Genomic DNA, 16,773 nt, shown 5'->3' on the forward strand with positions numbered 1-16,773 from the left:
CCAAATTGAGTAGCACCATGTACCTGGTTTCTGATGGCCTACCATCGATATCCCCTCCACGTTAATGTATGGCTTTTGTCCGGTCTAGGTAGGAGCTCTCTGTCTAGCCTTGCCTTTGAGCTTTAGTTGCTTCTGTATATGTTGCATCGTTTTAAGCTTTGTTGTTTTGTTTCTGCTCCTTTTGGGGTTTCTAATGAAATCAGATTCGTTCCAAAAAAAAAAAAAGAGAATGAACATTTCAATTCAATGTGAAATGGACATATGATTTTATCTTATATTCTAATTAGTCAAACGACGTGAAATGACTACACTCTCGTCTTATGATGTTTCATTCACACTGACGATATAACTTTTCTAATTTGAAAACAAAAGAAACATTATCACATGAATTGAGATCAATTTTATTTTTTTTGAGATTTGTTTTGACTAGTCACAACACATTAATTAATTTTTATTCTTTGATTTTCTAGTTACATCCTCACCGTTCAACAGGATTGCGTGCCCGTCAACCGAACCCTAGTACTTGACTATGGAAACCTACGTAGAGCATAGACTACGGCCAAAAAAAGTAGCAATCCTAGTTATCTAATTGGGTAAAACCAGCCAGAATTAATGCCAGGAAAGCATTTGCAGCCGGTGTTAGATCAATTTTTATTGAGTAGCCAGACTTTTTCTCAAAATGATTCAACATGGTGATGGAAAAAGTGATTCGTACTGTTTGCCACTCCCTGCTATGCTTTATATCCTTTGTAGCTTATCCATTGTGATTGTATATGCTAACAAAAATCTTTTACATTTGGGCTCCAAATCATGTGAAGAGGTTGGAGAGGTTGGTTGTGAGCAGGGTGGAAATGATTGATGGGCTTAGTTTTACAATGTAAGGAATGTGGACTAGGCTTTAACTCATTGCAGCTAACCCATGCATTCAACTTTGATTCTAAGAATGCAAATTTAGGACAAACCTCTTTTTTTTATTTAGGAATTATAAGATTACATTCATAATTCAACTAAAAAAGTCACTAGTCATTAGTCACAAAGGGCCATTACAATAACGGAGAGGTTTAATATCAAAATTAAGACAATCTAGTGCACCTCCACTAACGATCACGCAGGATCGAAGAAATTATGGCATAGGCATCCCATCTAAGATTGCAAACTCATAATAATCAAAAAGAGATCAAGCTTGAAAAAACAAACCATAACAATACAAATAAAACTCTCTCAAAGGAGAGATGAAAAGCTCTTACAAATGAAATGTGAAAAGCTCTCACAAAGGAGATGTAAAAAGCTCTCATAAAATAAGAGGTGAAAACTATACAGAGAACCCAAAGAGTCTCTGTGACTTATTCCAAACATAACGAAACCGCAAAAGAGATGATAGTGGAGATCTGACGCCGAAATGCAGGTGAAGATTCGACACCAAGACGCAGCCGCCTGTGATAGTTAGAGGAAAAATCATAAAATGAAGACAAACACGGAAAACAATTTGTCTATGAAAATGAGAGAAGAAGAGAGGGAAGAAGAGGAGAGGAGAGGGGAGAGGAAAGGAAGAACAGTGATTTCCTCCCCTCAAGTCAAAACGGCTTTAGGAGTGTTTTGGGAGAGAGGAACTAGGGTTTTTTCAGATTGAGCTCTCGACATGCAATTAATTTAGGACCTACTAGAAGTTACTTATTTTAAGAGTGAGAAGAAGTTCATCTATGCTGACCCATAAAAGCTCGTGCTTATTGTGTTATAGATAACTTGTGACCAAAAGTAAAGACATAAATAAAGTTTGGAAATTCCCTATGAGAAAACACTTAGAAATAGGAAAGTTCTACAAGCTAATAGCAGCTTCATAATTTACAGGGTGCAGAGACCAGTGGCATGAGTTGCTAAGGCAACACCAATTTGGCTTTCTCCTGAGGACCCATTTGGCATACCGATTTCATAGATGAACCAAATCTATGATCCAGCTAGCATAACATTGCAACCAAACGGAACCTCTTATGAGATGATTGTGTTCTGTTATGCCAAGGGTTTAGAGAGAGAGAGAAGCAAACCCAGCAAATTAGCACAAAGTCAGTTCCATTCCATTCCATTCCAACATAAGATTACATATTCACAACAAAAACTTAGCACCTGCTAACTCCTAACATCAACACACACAACCCAACTTCTTTCAACTTAATTATTACTAATTCATCATCGCTCTCAACTTCTATACAACTTTTTCACATGTTTCACTTCAAGCAACAGCCTTCTTGGGTTTCTTAGCAGCTGGGCTCTTGATGGACTTGGGCTGCTTAGGCTTAGAAGCCGTGGACTTCTTGTTCTTCTTCGCAGGCTTCTTAGTCGCCTTCGGAGCAGGAGCGGTCGTTTTGGTATTTTTCTCCGTTTTGGGTTTTGTTGAAGCCTTGGTTTTGCCTGTGGTTTGGTCCTTCTTGCCTGCCTCGGAGAGCTTGTACGAGGCCCTGATCTTGATCAGCTTGCCTCTCGCGGCAGAGTTCTTCAGTTGCAGAGCCAGGGTCTTCTTGAAGTTGGAAGGAAGCACCGCCTTGTGCTTCTCCTCCATGTACTTGGCTATGGCGTACGGACTCGACCCGCTCTTCTCGTTCAGAGCCAACAGTGCCTCCTTTATCATCTGTGCACAAATTTCACAAATATTTAAGAAAAACCCAGAAACAGAAATTAGGAAAAGAAAGAAACCGCGATCTGAAAACCCCGAAATCAAGTACCTGAAAGTATGGAGGATGAGCAGCGGTTTTGGGCTCTTTAGGCTTCTTCTCCTTTGGGGTTCTCGTCTTTCTCTCTTTGACCGGCTTTTCTTCTTTCTTGGGCTCCTCCGTCGCTGGAGCCTCCACCGCCGGCGGGGCCTCGACGGCCGGAGCCTGAACTTCTTCTGTGGCCGACATCACGTTTTTTTGTTCTAAAAATAGAAAATTAGCACTGACAGACTGACGCCACTAGAAACTGAACCTATTGGTATTTATATGGAGGGAGGGATCTGTGGCTAAGACGTTCTGGGTTGTGATTGGTTGATTTGATGTGTTCCGGATTGACAAGTTGAGCAGATGAAAGATCTGGAACGTACACGTGGAGAGAAAGTGGGATGTCGGATTTCCAGCGTGGCTTTGGTTTTCTTATCGAGTTTGATTCTGGTGGGAAAGAGTGTGTGAGTCTGTGTTTTCTTCTTGTTCTTGTCGGCGATTTTCTGCGGGTGTGGTTTGTATTTCGAAGTGAAATTTTGAGAAGATTGAAGAACAGAAGGTGTGTGTTCCAATGTGGGTTGAAGGAGGAAAAATGGTTGGCATTTCAGGGGGATATTGAGGCAGGAAATACTAACAGTCTCTTTTTTCATAAGGGGAAGAAAGAAAAACATATGTTTTTGTTGGTTTTGTCATTTTAGCTTTTTTGTAATTAAAATTGAAAATATAAAATCAGAGATATTGAAAACGTGGGGATGGCACTTATCCATTGAAATTATCTTTTAAATAAAACAACTAAAATTAATAGGAAAAATAAATAAAAACAGAAACCTCCATGATAAATTCTTATCTTGATAGCTCAAATTTTTGGTGATGTTCGTATTTTATTTAAGAAAAAAGTAATATTACATTTGTTTCCCATGATTTACATGGTAAAAATGCTCGCAGAATATCATGGAGTTAATTAATTGTATTTCTTTTACAATATAAAATTGTAATTTTTGTTTTTCTGAATCCCAGAAATCACCCAATCCGCTTTGGGGATCAGATTCGAAAATGGGCCCCACGCCGAACCCTACAATTTTTGGGGAAATTGCCTGTGTCTAATGCAAAGTAACTGTCTTCTAGAATTTTCAATGGTGAAAAAAGTATGACAGAGCACCCCAAAGTCCACCGATATTTTTCACATCCCAATCAACAATTATAAATATATATGCCATTCAAGTTTTTACATGACAACTATTTTTTTACGCGATTTACATGACAGCTACGTTTTGCTAAATGACAAGACAAACGAACTTTATAATATTCTGATCATAATTTAACATGCACAACTTCAGAATCAAAACAAGAAAGGAGAGAGAAATGAAGAGGGAAAAGAAAAGGGGCAATTCTCTGAAGGAAAGTGCACAACAGAAAAACAAATCATACCCATCAGACTTTTTATATAGCATCAGCCGTTATCCGTGTTCCTCGATTGAAAAAAAAAACTATGTAGCCTACATAAACCCAAAACTAGGAACTCTGTGTATGATCTAGGAATAGACTCCCTATGTTATGCATGCCTCTGCTACGTCTTAAAAAGGATCAAAATCGGAGGATGCATCGTGCAATGAGGCATGGGTATATCCTATGTTCATTCTCTCAGTTCAGCATGAACAGATAATTTAAAAGGAAGAACGCTGACCAGTCGAACACTTGGTTTGTAAATACAAGCAAGGCAAATCAATCACAATGGTCGGTCATAGCATAAACCTCTGCCGATAAGTATTCAGTTTGTCAAGACCAATTACATCCTAACCTAATATCCCTTTGTTGACGAACAGACGCGGACAATGTGGATTCAGGATCCTTTCCTCCTCTATCAGAAATGTCATAAATGGTCGACATTTTGCTAAATCAATCACAATGATCCTAAAAATATATGGCCCTACTGAGAGGTATCGGATCATTAAAACGAATTACATCCTGAGCTTCTACCTGACTGACAAAACACAATGTACCTTCAATGGAGAACCAAAATAACACACATTCAGTATCCTGTCCTCAGTTTTCAGAAAAATCATAAATGGCCAGCATTTGCCAACAGAGAGCTTAGAACTACAGAGAAAAACAAAAATATTCAACCATTGAAAGTCCAAATTATCTTGATGAGAATCACAGAGAGTCAATTGTTGGACCTTAAAAACTACTCAGCAATAACTAGTTGTCACCTGAGAAACAATGAACTCTAACCTGATAAATCACTTGTGCTCCTCGCAGGGTTCCCCCACAAAATAAATCTTTTATGAAATTGAATATAACTAGACACCATATGGCATACTTGACCTGATCAATCACTTATGCTCCTCACAGATAGACACCAAAACAAATTTACTTGATTTTTTTATTCCAAATGGCGTCAGCATCTATCCCTAAGATAAACTGAACATTAAGTTATACTAGACCTCTGGCAGAACAGTTTGATGAAACATGGCAACAATGTTCATGAAGCACTATATCCATGCCAAATACAGGTAGAGAACCCGAGCTACATTTCAATAAAGAAAAAAGGACCACATATCATCATACACACCACCACCTCATTCACCCATCAGCAAAAAACGAGAATGTCATATAGAAGCCTACCCTAATATAGAAAAACCTCTGAGCATATAATCATGCAAGTATTTCATTTAGATCGAATAGAACTCCATAATACATGCATATTGTCTCTCCATTAAAAAAACCTTCAGGTTCATCTCCATCAGCATGTTTATTCTTATCCCTTCCATCTCCATGAAAAGGGAAAAACCCTAAACTGAAAACCTTTTATCTCCAACAAATCACCGAACTTGATTTCTCTAAACCACAAAATTAACTGTAATCAACAAACAAATGGCCCATGCCGTTATTTATAGATAGGGCTTGAACAAGCATCTTAGCTTCAAAAGAACCATAACAGAGTTCATCGAGTTGTCCATTCCTAGGGTAAGATGAGTAAATCTTTTCCAACCTCTGCCATACAAACAATTACTAAGTTTCTAAGTCATGGGTCCTTGAAAGACTACCTAAACTACAAACATCAAAACTTCGGAAATCCTACCCAAATTTAACTACACAGGCAACTAACAAGTAAAGAAGATAGATGGAGAATGAGGAAAAGTAGGATGAAGACAGAGAGGTGAAAGAAATATTCAACTTCTTTCTAACAGCAATCCACTTGCCCATCTTTGATAAATTACATCCTGCGTGCAGATCCATGGCCACCTGATCACAATTAATAATAACCATTAGAACATTAGCATACGGAATTCACAATCACAGATTATAACTTAAAATCATAAAGCATTTCTATTACCAAAAAGTTCTCAAGTCTAAAAGTAGTGGCCTCCTCTATATGAGTGATTCCTCCCATAATAAGATGAATATGGACCAGAATGATACTGCAAAATGAAATTGATATCATCATCATATGTTAATGTAAATGTAAAGTAAGTCACAGTCACGTAAGCATTAATTGCTTACTTCAGGACCATAATAATCATGCGAGTAGAGACTACTGCCAGCTCCATAGGTATCTAGAAGATAAAGCAAATTAAATGAGTAAACTGGCATAAAAGTAAACAATATGGACAGCCCGGGAGAAGAGAGGAAAAACAAAGGAATGCTGAGCATAAAATCCATACCACTATAATGGTTTCCATGGAATGAAGCTGTTGGATCAGTATAATCCAACCGTGGGCGACGTCTACTAGGCTCCAAGTAATCATAATCATAGTCCTAAAGGTAGCACATATATGATAAGGATGGGCATAAAAGGCTTAGATAACAACAAAATGTTATCAAGGGAAGCTTACTCTCATATGAAATGGACGTTTTATTCCTTGTGTGTTATCATCATAAAAATGAGGTTCATCAAAATGACCCCCCATTGGCGGTCTGTCAAAATGACCCCCCATTGGCGGTCTATCAAAATGACCCCCCATTGGCGGTCTGTCAAAATGACCCCCCATTGGCAGTCTGTCAAAATGTCCTGGAGAATATGGATGCCTTCTAGGAGGAACATGCATACCATAGCCTCTATCAGGGGCACCATGCCAGGGTCCATCTATGTAGGGTCTTGATGATGAACCTCCAGCAGATGGATAATGACCACCCATGAAAGGGCCCCTTCTTCCCCCTGAGAAACATAACAAAATCAGTAAGATACTTTTTTTGGGGGGGGTAGGAGTTGAAAAACTACAAGACATGATTATAAGCACAATAGAAACCTCGTCCATGAAACTCATCATATGGGTAATCGAAGTCATATTCATTTGGGAAACCCACACTGCCAGTTAGTCCTTGTCCACCAGGATAGAAATGTCTGTCACGTTGGAAATTTGCACGGTTGAAATGATGTCCACCACGACCAAAACCCCTCCCTGTGAGCAATATAGAGTAAGAACAAGAAAATGATGTGCAAAGCAAAATGAATCTTCAACCAAACAAATAAACATATATCTTACCGAATCTTGGAAAGATACCACTACCACCACCACCACCATCACCACCAATTCGAAATCCACCGGCCATTCCACCCTTCACAGCCTGAGTTTTAGGCAAAGGATTTGAAAGTCTTGCTTTCACTTTTAACTAGAATTACAAAAACCAACATAAGTAAGTACCAAATTAAAACAGGTAATGAAAGTATGTTATTCAACTAATAATTCTGTGCCATGCAGTACATGCAATCACATCTGAAGAAAACAATGGCCAATCAGAACAGGAACTAGTAAAAACTCATCTCTTGCGTGTGTGTATGCATGTAGGAAGGTATGCACGTCTATGTGTATACAAGAATTCATGCATCTATGTAAAGCAGTTAAAGAACATCCCTATCCTTGCCTAGTCCAGCTTAAAAAATCAATGTTTATTTTTTTCCAATGTGTCACATAACCTAATCACTTGTTTCCAGAGAGAGAGAGATCACTTGTTTCCAGAGAGAGAGAGAGAGAGAGAGAGAGAGAGATAGAGAAGATACAAAAGAGAAAAACACAAGAATACCTTTGAGTTTCCATCTGCCAGTTCTATATTATTTATACCATCAACACAGGCCACAGCAGAGTCATGGGTTGAGAAATCAACAAATCCAAAATCTTTCCGCTTGGCTGTAGACATATTCCGGGCCAGAACAATGCGTAAGATTTCTCCATAGCATTTAAATTGCTCCCTAACCTGGTCCTCATCCCAATGAGGTGGCAGGCCATCCACAAATACCGACTTCACTTGGGACATGATCTCTGGGTCAGGCTCACGTAGAGGTTCGGCAAAAGCCACTTTGGCTGTTCTTTCAAGGTGACCAAATATAGCATCGGGCTGTTGAAGCCTCTTGTATGCAAGCATAGCATCACCATGACAAGAGAATTCAACAAATGCAAAACCTCGGCTCAACCCATCATGTTGAACATCAGGGACAAGATTTATGTTCTCAACACCTTCAACACCATAATCCTTCAATTTTTGTTTAATCTGTCATCCCATATTATGATAAAGGAAAGAGTGAACAATCCTGAGAAGCATATATACAAATTTAAAGATACTTATAACTTTATCCCTTTCTGTTACCTTTTTACTTATCTGGTTATCTAAATTAGTACTGAATGACACTTACAGCTTCCTTTGTCCATGTATTGCAGATATTACCCAAGAACAATGTGTCGTTGTCCTCACTCGGTGCTGTCCCACATCGCTTCCCTCGAATCTGCAGAATGGTTAATTAGAATGAAGATTATAAGAATATGAAACAGGAAAGACAATGAAAAATCCATACAACAGGGTTTTTCATTTCAGACAAAGCACGCCTTGCAAGCTCCTTATTTTCGAACTCCACAAATGCATAACCCTTGTTCTTATTAGTTGAAGTATTCTTGTGTAACCTAACTTCAACTATCCCTCCAATCCTCTCAAAGACCCTTCTCACATCTTCCTCCACAGCATCCCGATCAAGCCCCCCAAGAAAAATTTCTCGTTCTTTCTTCATCTTGCGCTCATTTGCAATGGCTGTTAATTGTTTATCCTCCAATGTCTCAGTTTCTTCTGCAGGATCCTCTGCATCATCCTCTGGAAGTTCCTCCTCTCCATGTTCTCCAAGATCCACTTTCTCACCATACTCGTCCATCTGCTCATCACCATCATACACGTCTTTTACACCCTCAATATCTTCTCCTTGTAACCCCTCTTTGACATTTTCTACCTTGTTATCAGCCTCAACACGGGTCTCCTCTTCATCACCATTATCCATTGGCTCCTCCTGATCTCCTTTCACTGCCACTCCCTCTTTTACATCACAATATGGTTCATTCTCAGAAGACTTTCCAACCTCCCCAACAACAGACTTTTCTGCCTCAACTGGATCATCTTCCTTGATAGGATCCACCTCCTCAACAGGATCCTCCTCCTCAACAGGATCCTCTTCCTCAATAGGATCCTCTTCATTTTCATTAGGATCTGGTTCTACTTCCTTGGCGCTTTGTTTGTGTGTTGGCTGTTCAACATTCTCAACAGCTGGTTCTTGACCTCCAACAGCTGATTCTTCCTTCCTTGAAGGCTCTCCGACATTCTCAACAGTGCATACTTCAAATTCCACATGGCTTTCCTCCTTTTCAGACTTTCCATCATTCTCAAAAATGGGATTCTTCTTTGTGAACTCCACATCCTTGATATCTGCCACTTTCTCCTTGTTTAACGCATCTACTTTTGCCTTCACCGAACCCCCCGATTTCCGTGTATGTGATGAAACAGATTTAGCTGATGCCGGTGTATTAGCTTTCCCAGGCGATTTTTTCGCAACTAATTTCTTCACTACACCAACTTTAGCGGCTGGTGTCACCTTGGCAGTACCAGCTGATGCCTCAGCCTCCTCAACTACGAGTAACCCACAGGTAAAAATTTAAACAAAAAAAAAAAAGTGAATAACTAACAAACACCATGCCATCAATAAAAAAAATCAAGCATATCGATTCAAAACTGACTTATTCACAACATCTTCAACTTAATTGGTAATAAAGGTATATGATATCTACACTCCAGTACCTGTACTGTTCTTAATTTCACTAAGTACCAAATTTCATTTTCTATATGCAGCAGCAGTCATAACTTCAGAGGCTAAACCCTAACTCAATCAAACAAATTATTAGAAGTTCGAAACAAATCAACAGATAACTAATTCAATAGCTACCTGATGATTTTTGAGAGTTTGAAGCAGTAGGGGGTGCAGTCTCCGTCTTCTTGACCTGCTTAGCTCTGTCAGCAGCAGAGACGCGTTTCGTCTCGACAGTTTTAGGAGGGGCCACTTCTAAGTCCAACTGAGAAGCCGCGGGTTGTGCTTTAGCGGCAGTTTTCCTCGCCGGCGGCGTTTTCTTGCCTGCCGCCGATTTCGGAGTGTCCGCATTGCGAGTTCTCATGCTGACTATACGCAGCGGATAGAAACCCTAAGCAACCAAGAGAAACGGAGTTAGGGCTTGGGAATTTGACTGTGAAATGGCGGAGCGCGGTGGAGTTTTCAGTTTTGTGAAGCAAATAAGCTTCCGTCGAGGTGTTTATAGGCAGCTACGCGCTAAAGAAAAGTTCGCGAAAATAAATTGTTACTAATTTCAATTTTTTATCCCCTCAACTTTGTTATTTCAACCTATGTGACACGTGTGTTATAATTCATAAAAAATATGGGAAGGAAAAATATAGATAAAATACCAAATCTAATTCGGCGCGGTTTCCGTACACGCGCGCGAACATTGTGTCGTCGAAAAGTGTAGAACAGTCAGTTAAGACCGCTTCATTTCTCAGCAGCGCCACTGAAACGGTGGGTTTTGTTCGTTACAAGCAGCAGCGAAGCGATGGGTTCGTCAGAATCCACACTCTCAAGCTCACAGGTGGCTCTGCGTTTTAATCAACTTCTAATTTTCTTTTTTCTTTTGAATTCAATTTCATTTACAGTATCAATTTAATTTAATTATGGTTGAAGAGGCCAGGCGATGAAATCACCACCGTGTCTGAGCGGTCAGAAGTCGCCGATCCCGTCTTAGAAAAGCTCAAATCCCTCAAAATTGTAAGTGTACAATTTCCTATTATCAAATTATCATTAATTTAGGAAGAAAAAACAAATAGTTAGGGTTTAAGTTCATCGGTGTTTGGATTTTTTAAACGACACTTGAATTCACGTTTTGAGTTGTTTCATTGTAGTCGACGCCGATACTGACTTCACCCCCAGCTGAGGGTAGCTTGACTGACATTTTAGTGAGGAAACCTTCGTCGTCTTCTGTTTCAAGTAAGCTGCTTCAGTGTTTTATAATTTTCGGTTTTGATGCAAAAAAGAAAAGAATAGAAGCAAAAACCCAAAATTAAGTTCTTACAAAGCAATTGAACTAGCTAAGTCCCTGTGGTCTGTGCATTGTGTCTGCGTCAGAATTTTCATTTCTGCATCTATAAGTATAATGGTTGTAATTTTGTAGATGTTGTGTCTTTTTCTTTGCAACATTGATACTGATACATGTTGCCTTTCGAAGTGGAATTCAGTACTCTGTTATGAATTGACACTGCAGGTATTGTGAACCCAAAAGTGCTATTGGAACTCTTCTCGATGTACCGTGATTGGCAGGAAGAGAAGGTGCAAAAGATGAGCAAAAGACAGGTTTGTTTTAACAAGATACAATATTCCTTGTTGAATTTTGAGTTTTTTTTTACATAACTCTAAGTTCTTTATGGTCCACACGGGCACTAGCCGTTAGTTTTTGATGGCCGGAGGGGTTACTTCACACAACCTCAAAGTTGAGGAGACATTGAATGATTTTAAAATGTAGGGAGAAAATTAGAACTCGATTCAGGGTTTAGGGTATTCTTCCTATTTCCCAAAGACATTGTGATGAATCATATTTTCAAAGGCAGTAGATTGATCTTTGGCCTGTCCTTATGCATCTTCCATCCGGCCAACTTCAGGCCTTCTATTTGGATCACCACGGAACAAAGAAATATGTGAGGTTACTTATGTAATTGGATCTTGTCTGAGACTTGGTTCATTTGATGTTATAGTGGATGAAATAATATCACAGAATTAAAGGGATCAACAGTTTTGTATGATATCAGTTAACGACTGCCTTAACGAAGATGTTTCCATGAAATTCAAGTATAGCTCTCTGTGCAGTATTAGCCAGTGGTATGAAGTTGGTGAAAATCCAACATAATTGCACGCTGTTGTTGTTATGTCTTGCAAATCAGAAAGTTTTATGTTTGGAACAATTTATGTGTTTGCCCTTGCTTTTAAGAAGCCTGTGTTGCTCATGCTGAATTTTGTGAAAGGCTGGCAGCAAATTAGGAACATTGACTTGTTTTTCCATCCTTTCTCCTCATCCGGAACTACGTAACCTTGATTTGTTGATAATTGTTGCAGGAAGACATAGAAGATAAGATAGAGGTAGCTGATGCTTTGACTGTTAAACTTCTTCAACGTTTTAATTATTCAGTGTCAGCAATGAAGACGTCTTCGCAACATTTATCTGAAGGTAATTGATATATGTTCTACCTAATGTCTGGATGGACCTAGAGTATGGTGAAATTAGTTGTACAGCATGTGTCCATTATAATTTTCACATCAAAACCTGCTCTTGCCTGTATACCTTCTTATGACCTAATTTATTCTAACTTTATCTTGGAATGTGCATGCAGTTCATGCATTGCAGGTGGAGATTGGGGAGCTTAAAGGAAGGCTGACAGAGGTAATTAGTAACTGTGATGCACTGTGCCGGAGAATATCGATGGAAGGACCAGAATCCCTTCGGTCATCTATCAAGCCATTTGCAGTCGGCACTGCCGACCAAGAAATTCAATCAAGCTCATCTGATCTGCAAAGAGATCTAAACAGAAGTCTACCTTCTGCCGAAACCAAGTTAGACTGACTTAGCATCCTTTCTTTCCTGTACAAAACCTTTGTTGATTGTGATTTATTAACATTTTCAATGGTAACAAAAGTGTTCCTGTTGGCTCTCGGCCCTCCCATACTGAAAATACAAATGTAAAGAGACAGGGTAGGAACAAGACGAGTCCCACTATACAACACACTTTAATTTTATGTTTTTTAGTGTTCCCATCTTTCTTGGCTTATAACCAATAAACCAAGAAACAATCCACGTGAGCAACTACCATCACCGACATAAAACTTTATACAAAATGAACTTGTTTTAGTGAATTACTGAATCAAATTATTGTCAAATGAGAGGTATCAGATCCAGCAGATCCCAGAGAGCTTCACTGTTCAAAACTGTCAAGCTCCAGAGCAGAAAAAATGAACAAAAACATAAACTGCAACAATAGTTCAAGTATAGAATTGCTGAAATTGAATGAATGAAGTTACAGAAAAATATAAAATAAACAACCCTCAGAACAGAGAACATTGAACAATAAATTACTGGAACCATTAACAAACTGTATCACCTCTAGAAAACCATTCAACTAAGCCACATTATATAAACTTCAACCCAAATTGAGACCAGAGAAATCAAGGTTGTTGCTGAGCATCCATGTACCCAGCATCAACAAGAACCTTCTCCCTCTTGGCCAATTCAACGTCTTCATCCACCATCATCTTCACCAGCTGCTGAAACCCAACCTTGGGCTTCCACCCAAGCTCCTTCTTAGCCTTTGTAGCATCCCCTTTTAGATTATCGACCTCTGATGGCCGCAAGTACCTCTTGTCAATCAGCACATGGTCCCTCCAATTCAACCCCACATACCCAAACGACGCCTCCAAGAACTCCTCCACCGTATGCGACTCCTCCGTCGCCACCACGTAGTCGTCGGGCTTCTCCTGCTGCAGCATCATCCACATCGCCTCCACGTAGTCACCGGCAAAACCCCAATCCCTCGACGCCTGCAAATTCCCCAAGAACAACTTGCTCTGCAACCCGACCTTGATCCGACCCACGGCCCGAGTGATCTTCCGGGTCACGAAATTCTCCCCCCTCTTCGGCGACTCGTGGTTGAACAGTATCCCATTACACGCGAACAGCCCGTAGGCCTCGCGATAGTTGACCGTGTACCAATGCGCCGCGCATTTAGAAACAGCGTAGGGGGATCGGGGGTGAAACGGCGTCGTCTCCGATTGCGGAGGCGGGGTCGCCCCGAACATCTCCGACGACCCGGCCTGGTAGTATTTAATGTCTGTGCGTCCGGTAGCGGCGATGTGGGAGCGGACGGCCTCGAGAAGGCGGAGGGCGCCGGTGGCGACGACGTCAGCAGTGTAATCGGGGATCTCGAACGAAACGGCGACGTGCGATTGGGCGGCGAGGTTGTAGACCTCGTTGGGGGCGATGGTGTCGATCCAACGGCGGAGCGACGACGCATCGGTGAGGTCGGCGTAGTGGAGCTTCATGCGGGCCTTGTGGGCGTTGTGGGGGTCGATGTAGATGTGGTTGATGCGCTGGGTGTTGAAATTGGAGGACCGTCGGATCAGGCCGTGGACGTCGTAGCCTTTGTTGAGGAGGAATTCGGTGAGGTAGGAGCCGTCCTGGCCGGTGATGCCGGTGATGAGCGCGACCTTGCGGGGTTCCGGCGGATCCGGGGCGGAGCCGTTGGGGGTGGATCCGGATCTGGTGGTGTCGGTCTCGGACGCCATTGTCGTGTCGGGTTTGTGAGGAGAAATGAGAGAGGAGTGAGAGTAGGAGTGAGATTGTGCAGAGGAGGGTGTAGTGGTTTTGAGAGATTTTAAGAGGGAGGGAAGGAGGGAGGGATCTAAGTCTGGTGGCTTGGTTGGTTGGACAGGAACGCGCTTTTAGCGGTTTTACTGTGGGGGTGGCTAGTAGAAGGGCGCCAGCTGAGTTGTCGGTGAGGGACCCACAGCACGATAGTCAGACTCAGAAGGGGTGCCAAATTTCTAACGTTTTTTAAAATTTTATAATCTTTGATTTGATTTTTATGCCTAATATTTAATTCTGTTGAGTTAATCTAGCAAATCAGCATAATCATATTTCGTTTAAGGTTATAATAATGCTACTCTTGAGATAGACAACCACATCAATTAAAATTAATTTAATATTTTCTTTCTTTTATGATTTATTGATACTTTTTAATTGATATGACTATTTACTTTATCTATTATATAAGGTGATATGAGAATGTGATATATAAGTGTTGTAAGAGTAACATTATTCAATTGATTAGTACAGGTAGTCTCACGAGTTCAGATATCATCAATCATGAGTTCAAATATCATTAATAATGAGTGTTTAATTATAAAAAAAAAATCGGGACTAAACCAATATTCTTATGGTGTCAAATTATTACAAATTCTAATATCAAATATATATGCCAAGAGCTTGTAATTTAAGTGGCTAAGGATATTTATCTTTGCAATTAAATTTTATTTGTTGAGTCATATTTTGCCCTTGTTTTATTCAGCTATTGAAAGACTACCTTACGAGCCTCTCTTAAATCAATTTTAAGATTGTTGGAGTCCCTCGACTACATGCTCCGTCAACCAAGTATATGCTCCGTCAACCAAGTATAGTGGTGTCTTCACTATCTTCTTCAAATACTGATTGATGATTAAATTGCGGGTCAAGTCAATAGCCTCCAATTTGGCTATTAGGCCATCCCAATGGTTGGTGCTCTAAAAAGGGTTTATAGAGCCCCATTTAGAGCTCCGATGAAATTTTTGGGGCTCTAAAGGAATCTCTCCCACAATGGGGGGCTCTATATTTTTTTTATGATGTAATTTGATTTACATGGTTTTTTTTTTTTTGTTAACTATTTTACTTTAATGTTTATTCATGTTATGTTAGTTTTTTTTTTGTGAACATTTCAACCAAAAAAAATCAAAATTTGGACAAGATTTGGAAATCAACATTTATTTCATAGATACAATGGTCATCCCAAAGTTGGATATGGATCCCTTGCAAAGAACGTGGGCCAGCATGCAAATCAACAATCAACTTTGCAAATTTGTTTTATATGGGCCAACATGCAAAGAACGTGGGCCAGCAGCAAATCAACAATCAAATTGAAGGTAAGTATGCCTTGTACAGTCGCAGGCAAGTGAGAAATAACACAAAAGTGGGCTGCAGCTTTTTCAATTGGTGGGTCCCACTCGGTTTCAGGGGCTTCAACCAAGGTCATACATTTAGCTACTACTCTGGCTGGGCTTTAAGTTTTAGAGCCCCAAATTTGCACCATTGGGGATGCCTTTTTAAAGAGGGTTTGTATATATTGGAGCCTTGTGGTGGTTGAGCCCCCATTGGGGATGGCCTTAGACCATCTCCAACTCATGAGGGGCTAAACCCAAATTTTTCCTCTCCAAAAAGTGACTATTTGAATTTTACCCAGACTCAAATCGTTTTTTCTCCCAACCCTCCGGACTCAAATTTTAAGTCCGCAATTTTATTAAATTGTTTAAGAATGATTTAAGTCTAATTTTTTTTTTATGGATAACTTTTCTTCATTTAATCTTTTTTAAATAACTTTATAATTTAATTTTTTGAACAATTTAACCTAAAAAAATTGAAATTCTAAAATTATAATTTTTTTTGTAGATTATTTGATAAATGAGTGGGTATTTATAGAGTTTGGGGTGAGTGTTGGGGGTTGGATCTAATTTAGATTAAGTTCAAATATTATTTTGATCTTTGGATTTAAATTTCAACCATTGGATTTTTTTTTTAACCGTTAAAATAGCTTTGATTTAATATATATATATATATATATATATATATATATATATATATATATATATCGTTGATTTAAGTTAATATTAGAATTAAAAAAAAATTAAAAAATATACAAATAAAATCACTACAAGACAAAGGCAGCATCTTCCACATGGGCTGTGTGGCGGGCCCGAGTAAAGAAAGCTTGCACATGAGTTGCTGATGCAGCAGGTGGGCTCCACAATTTTTTTTAGGTCCATGCAATAAGTGGACTGGTATTTGGGTCAAAATTTGGGTTTTCCCAAATTTTGAGTAATTCATTTTGTTGGGTTGGGAGAGGTTTTGGGGGATATTTTGGGTTTAGGTCCTTGGGTTGGAGATGGTCTTGGAGCCGATCCAGGGTTTTCTAAGGCCCTGGGCAAATTTCGAAAAGT

At 39.7% G+C, this 16,773-nt stretch overlaps 4 protein-coding genes across 5 annotated transcripts; 1 reads left to right on the forward strand and 3 right to left on the reverse strand.

Annotated features, from left to right (window-relative positions):
- Window positions 1-2,050: 2,050 nt before the first annotated feature.
- HIS1-3 (histone H1-3) lies at window positions 2,051-2,953 on the reverse strand. The gene is made up of 2 exons (XM_021960027.2): window positions 2,718-2,953; window positions 2,051-2,623 (listed from the first exon to the last, which is right to left on the reverse strand). Exons 1-2 carry the CDS (start codon window positions 2,892-2,894, stop codon window positions 2,228-2,230), a joined length of 573 nt encoding a protein of 190 aa, XP_021815719.1. The 5' UTR covers window positions 2,895-2,953; the 3' UTR covers window positions 2,051-2,227.
- A 2,602-nt stretch (window positions 2,954-5,555) lies between these two features.
- On the reverse strand, window positions 5,556-10,286 carry LOC110757903 (uncharacterized). Its single transcript, XM_021959656.2, has 11 exons — window positions 9,889-10,286; window positions 8,482-9,575; window positions 8,323-8,412; window positions 7,716-8,180; window positions 7,178-7,304; window positions 6,941-7,093; window positions 6,527-6,849; window positions 6,356-6,449; window positions 6,195-6,247; window positions 6,028-6,112; window positions 5,556-5,936 (listed from the first exon to the last, which is right to left on the reverse strand). The coding sequence occupies exons 1-10, from the start codon at window positions 10,112-10,114 to the stop codon at window positions 6,044-6,046; spliced, it is 2,694 nt and encodes an 897-aa protein (XP_021815348.1). The 5' UTR covers window positions 10,115-10,286; the 3' UTR covers window positions 5,556-5,936; window positions 6,028-6,043.
- Window positions 10,287-10,410: 124 nt separating this feature from the next.
- On the forward strand, window positions 10,411-15,390 carry LOC110757722 (uncharacterized). 2 transcript variants are annotated; one of them, XM_088244237.1, is made up of 7 exons: window positions 10,411-10,579; window positions 10,672-10,755; window positions 10,890-10,974; window positions 11,249-11,337; window positions 12,094-12,205; window positions 12,369-12,588; window positions 15,096-15,390. In XM_088244237.1, the coding sequence occupies exons 1-7, from the start codon at window positions 10,544-10,546 to the stop codon at window positions 15,100-15,102; spliced, it is 633 nt and encodes a 210-aa protein (XP_088100363.1). In that variant the 5' UTR covers window positions 10,411-10,543; the 3' UTR covers window positions 15,103-15,390. The 2 variants fall into 2 exon arrangements, with proteins under 2 accessions (XP_088100363.1, XP_021815117.1); XM_021959425.2 differs by lacking the exon at window positions 15,096-15,390 and having other exon boundaries at window positions 10,412-10,579; window positions 12,369-12,681.
- Window positions 12,998-14,462, reverse strand: GMD1 (GDP-D-mannose 4,6-dehydratase 1). The gene has a single exon (XM_021959417.2). The coding sequence runs from the start codon at window positions 14,311-14,313 to the stop codon at window positions 13,198-13,200; it is 1,116 nt and encodes a 371-aa protein (XP_021815109.1). The 5' UTR covers window positions 14,314-14,462; the 3' UTR covers window positions 12,998-13,197.
- Window positions 15,391-16,773: the final 1,383 nt, after the last annotated feature.

This window comes from Prunus avium, chromosome 7, assembly GCF_965620075.1.
Source record: "Prunus avium chromosome 7, drPruAviu1.hap1.1, whole genome shotgun sequence".
Lineage (NCBI taxonomy): Eukaryota > Viridiplantae > Streptophyta > Magnoliopsida > Rosales > Rosaceae > Prunus > Prunus avium.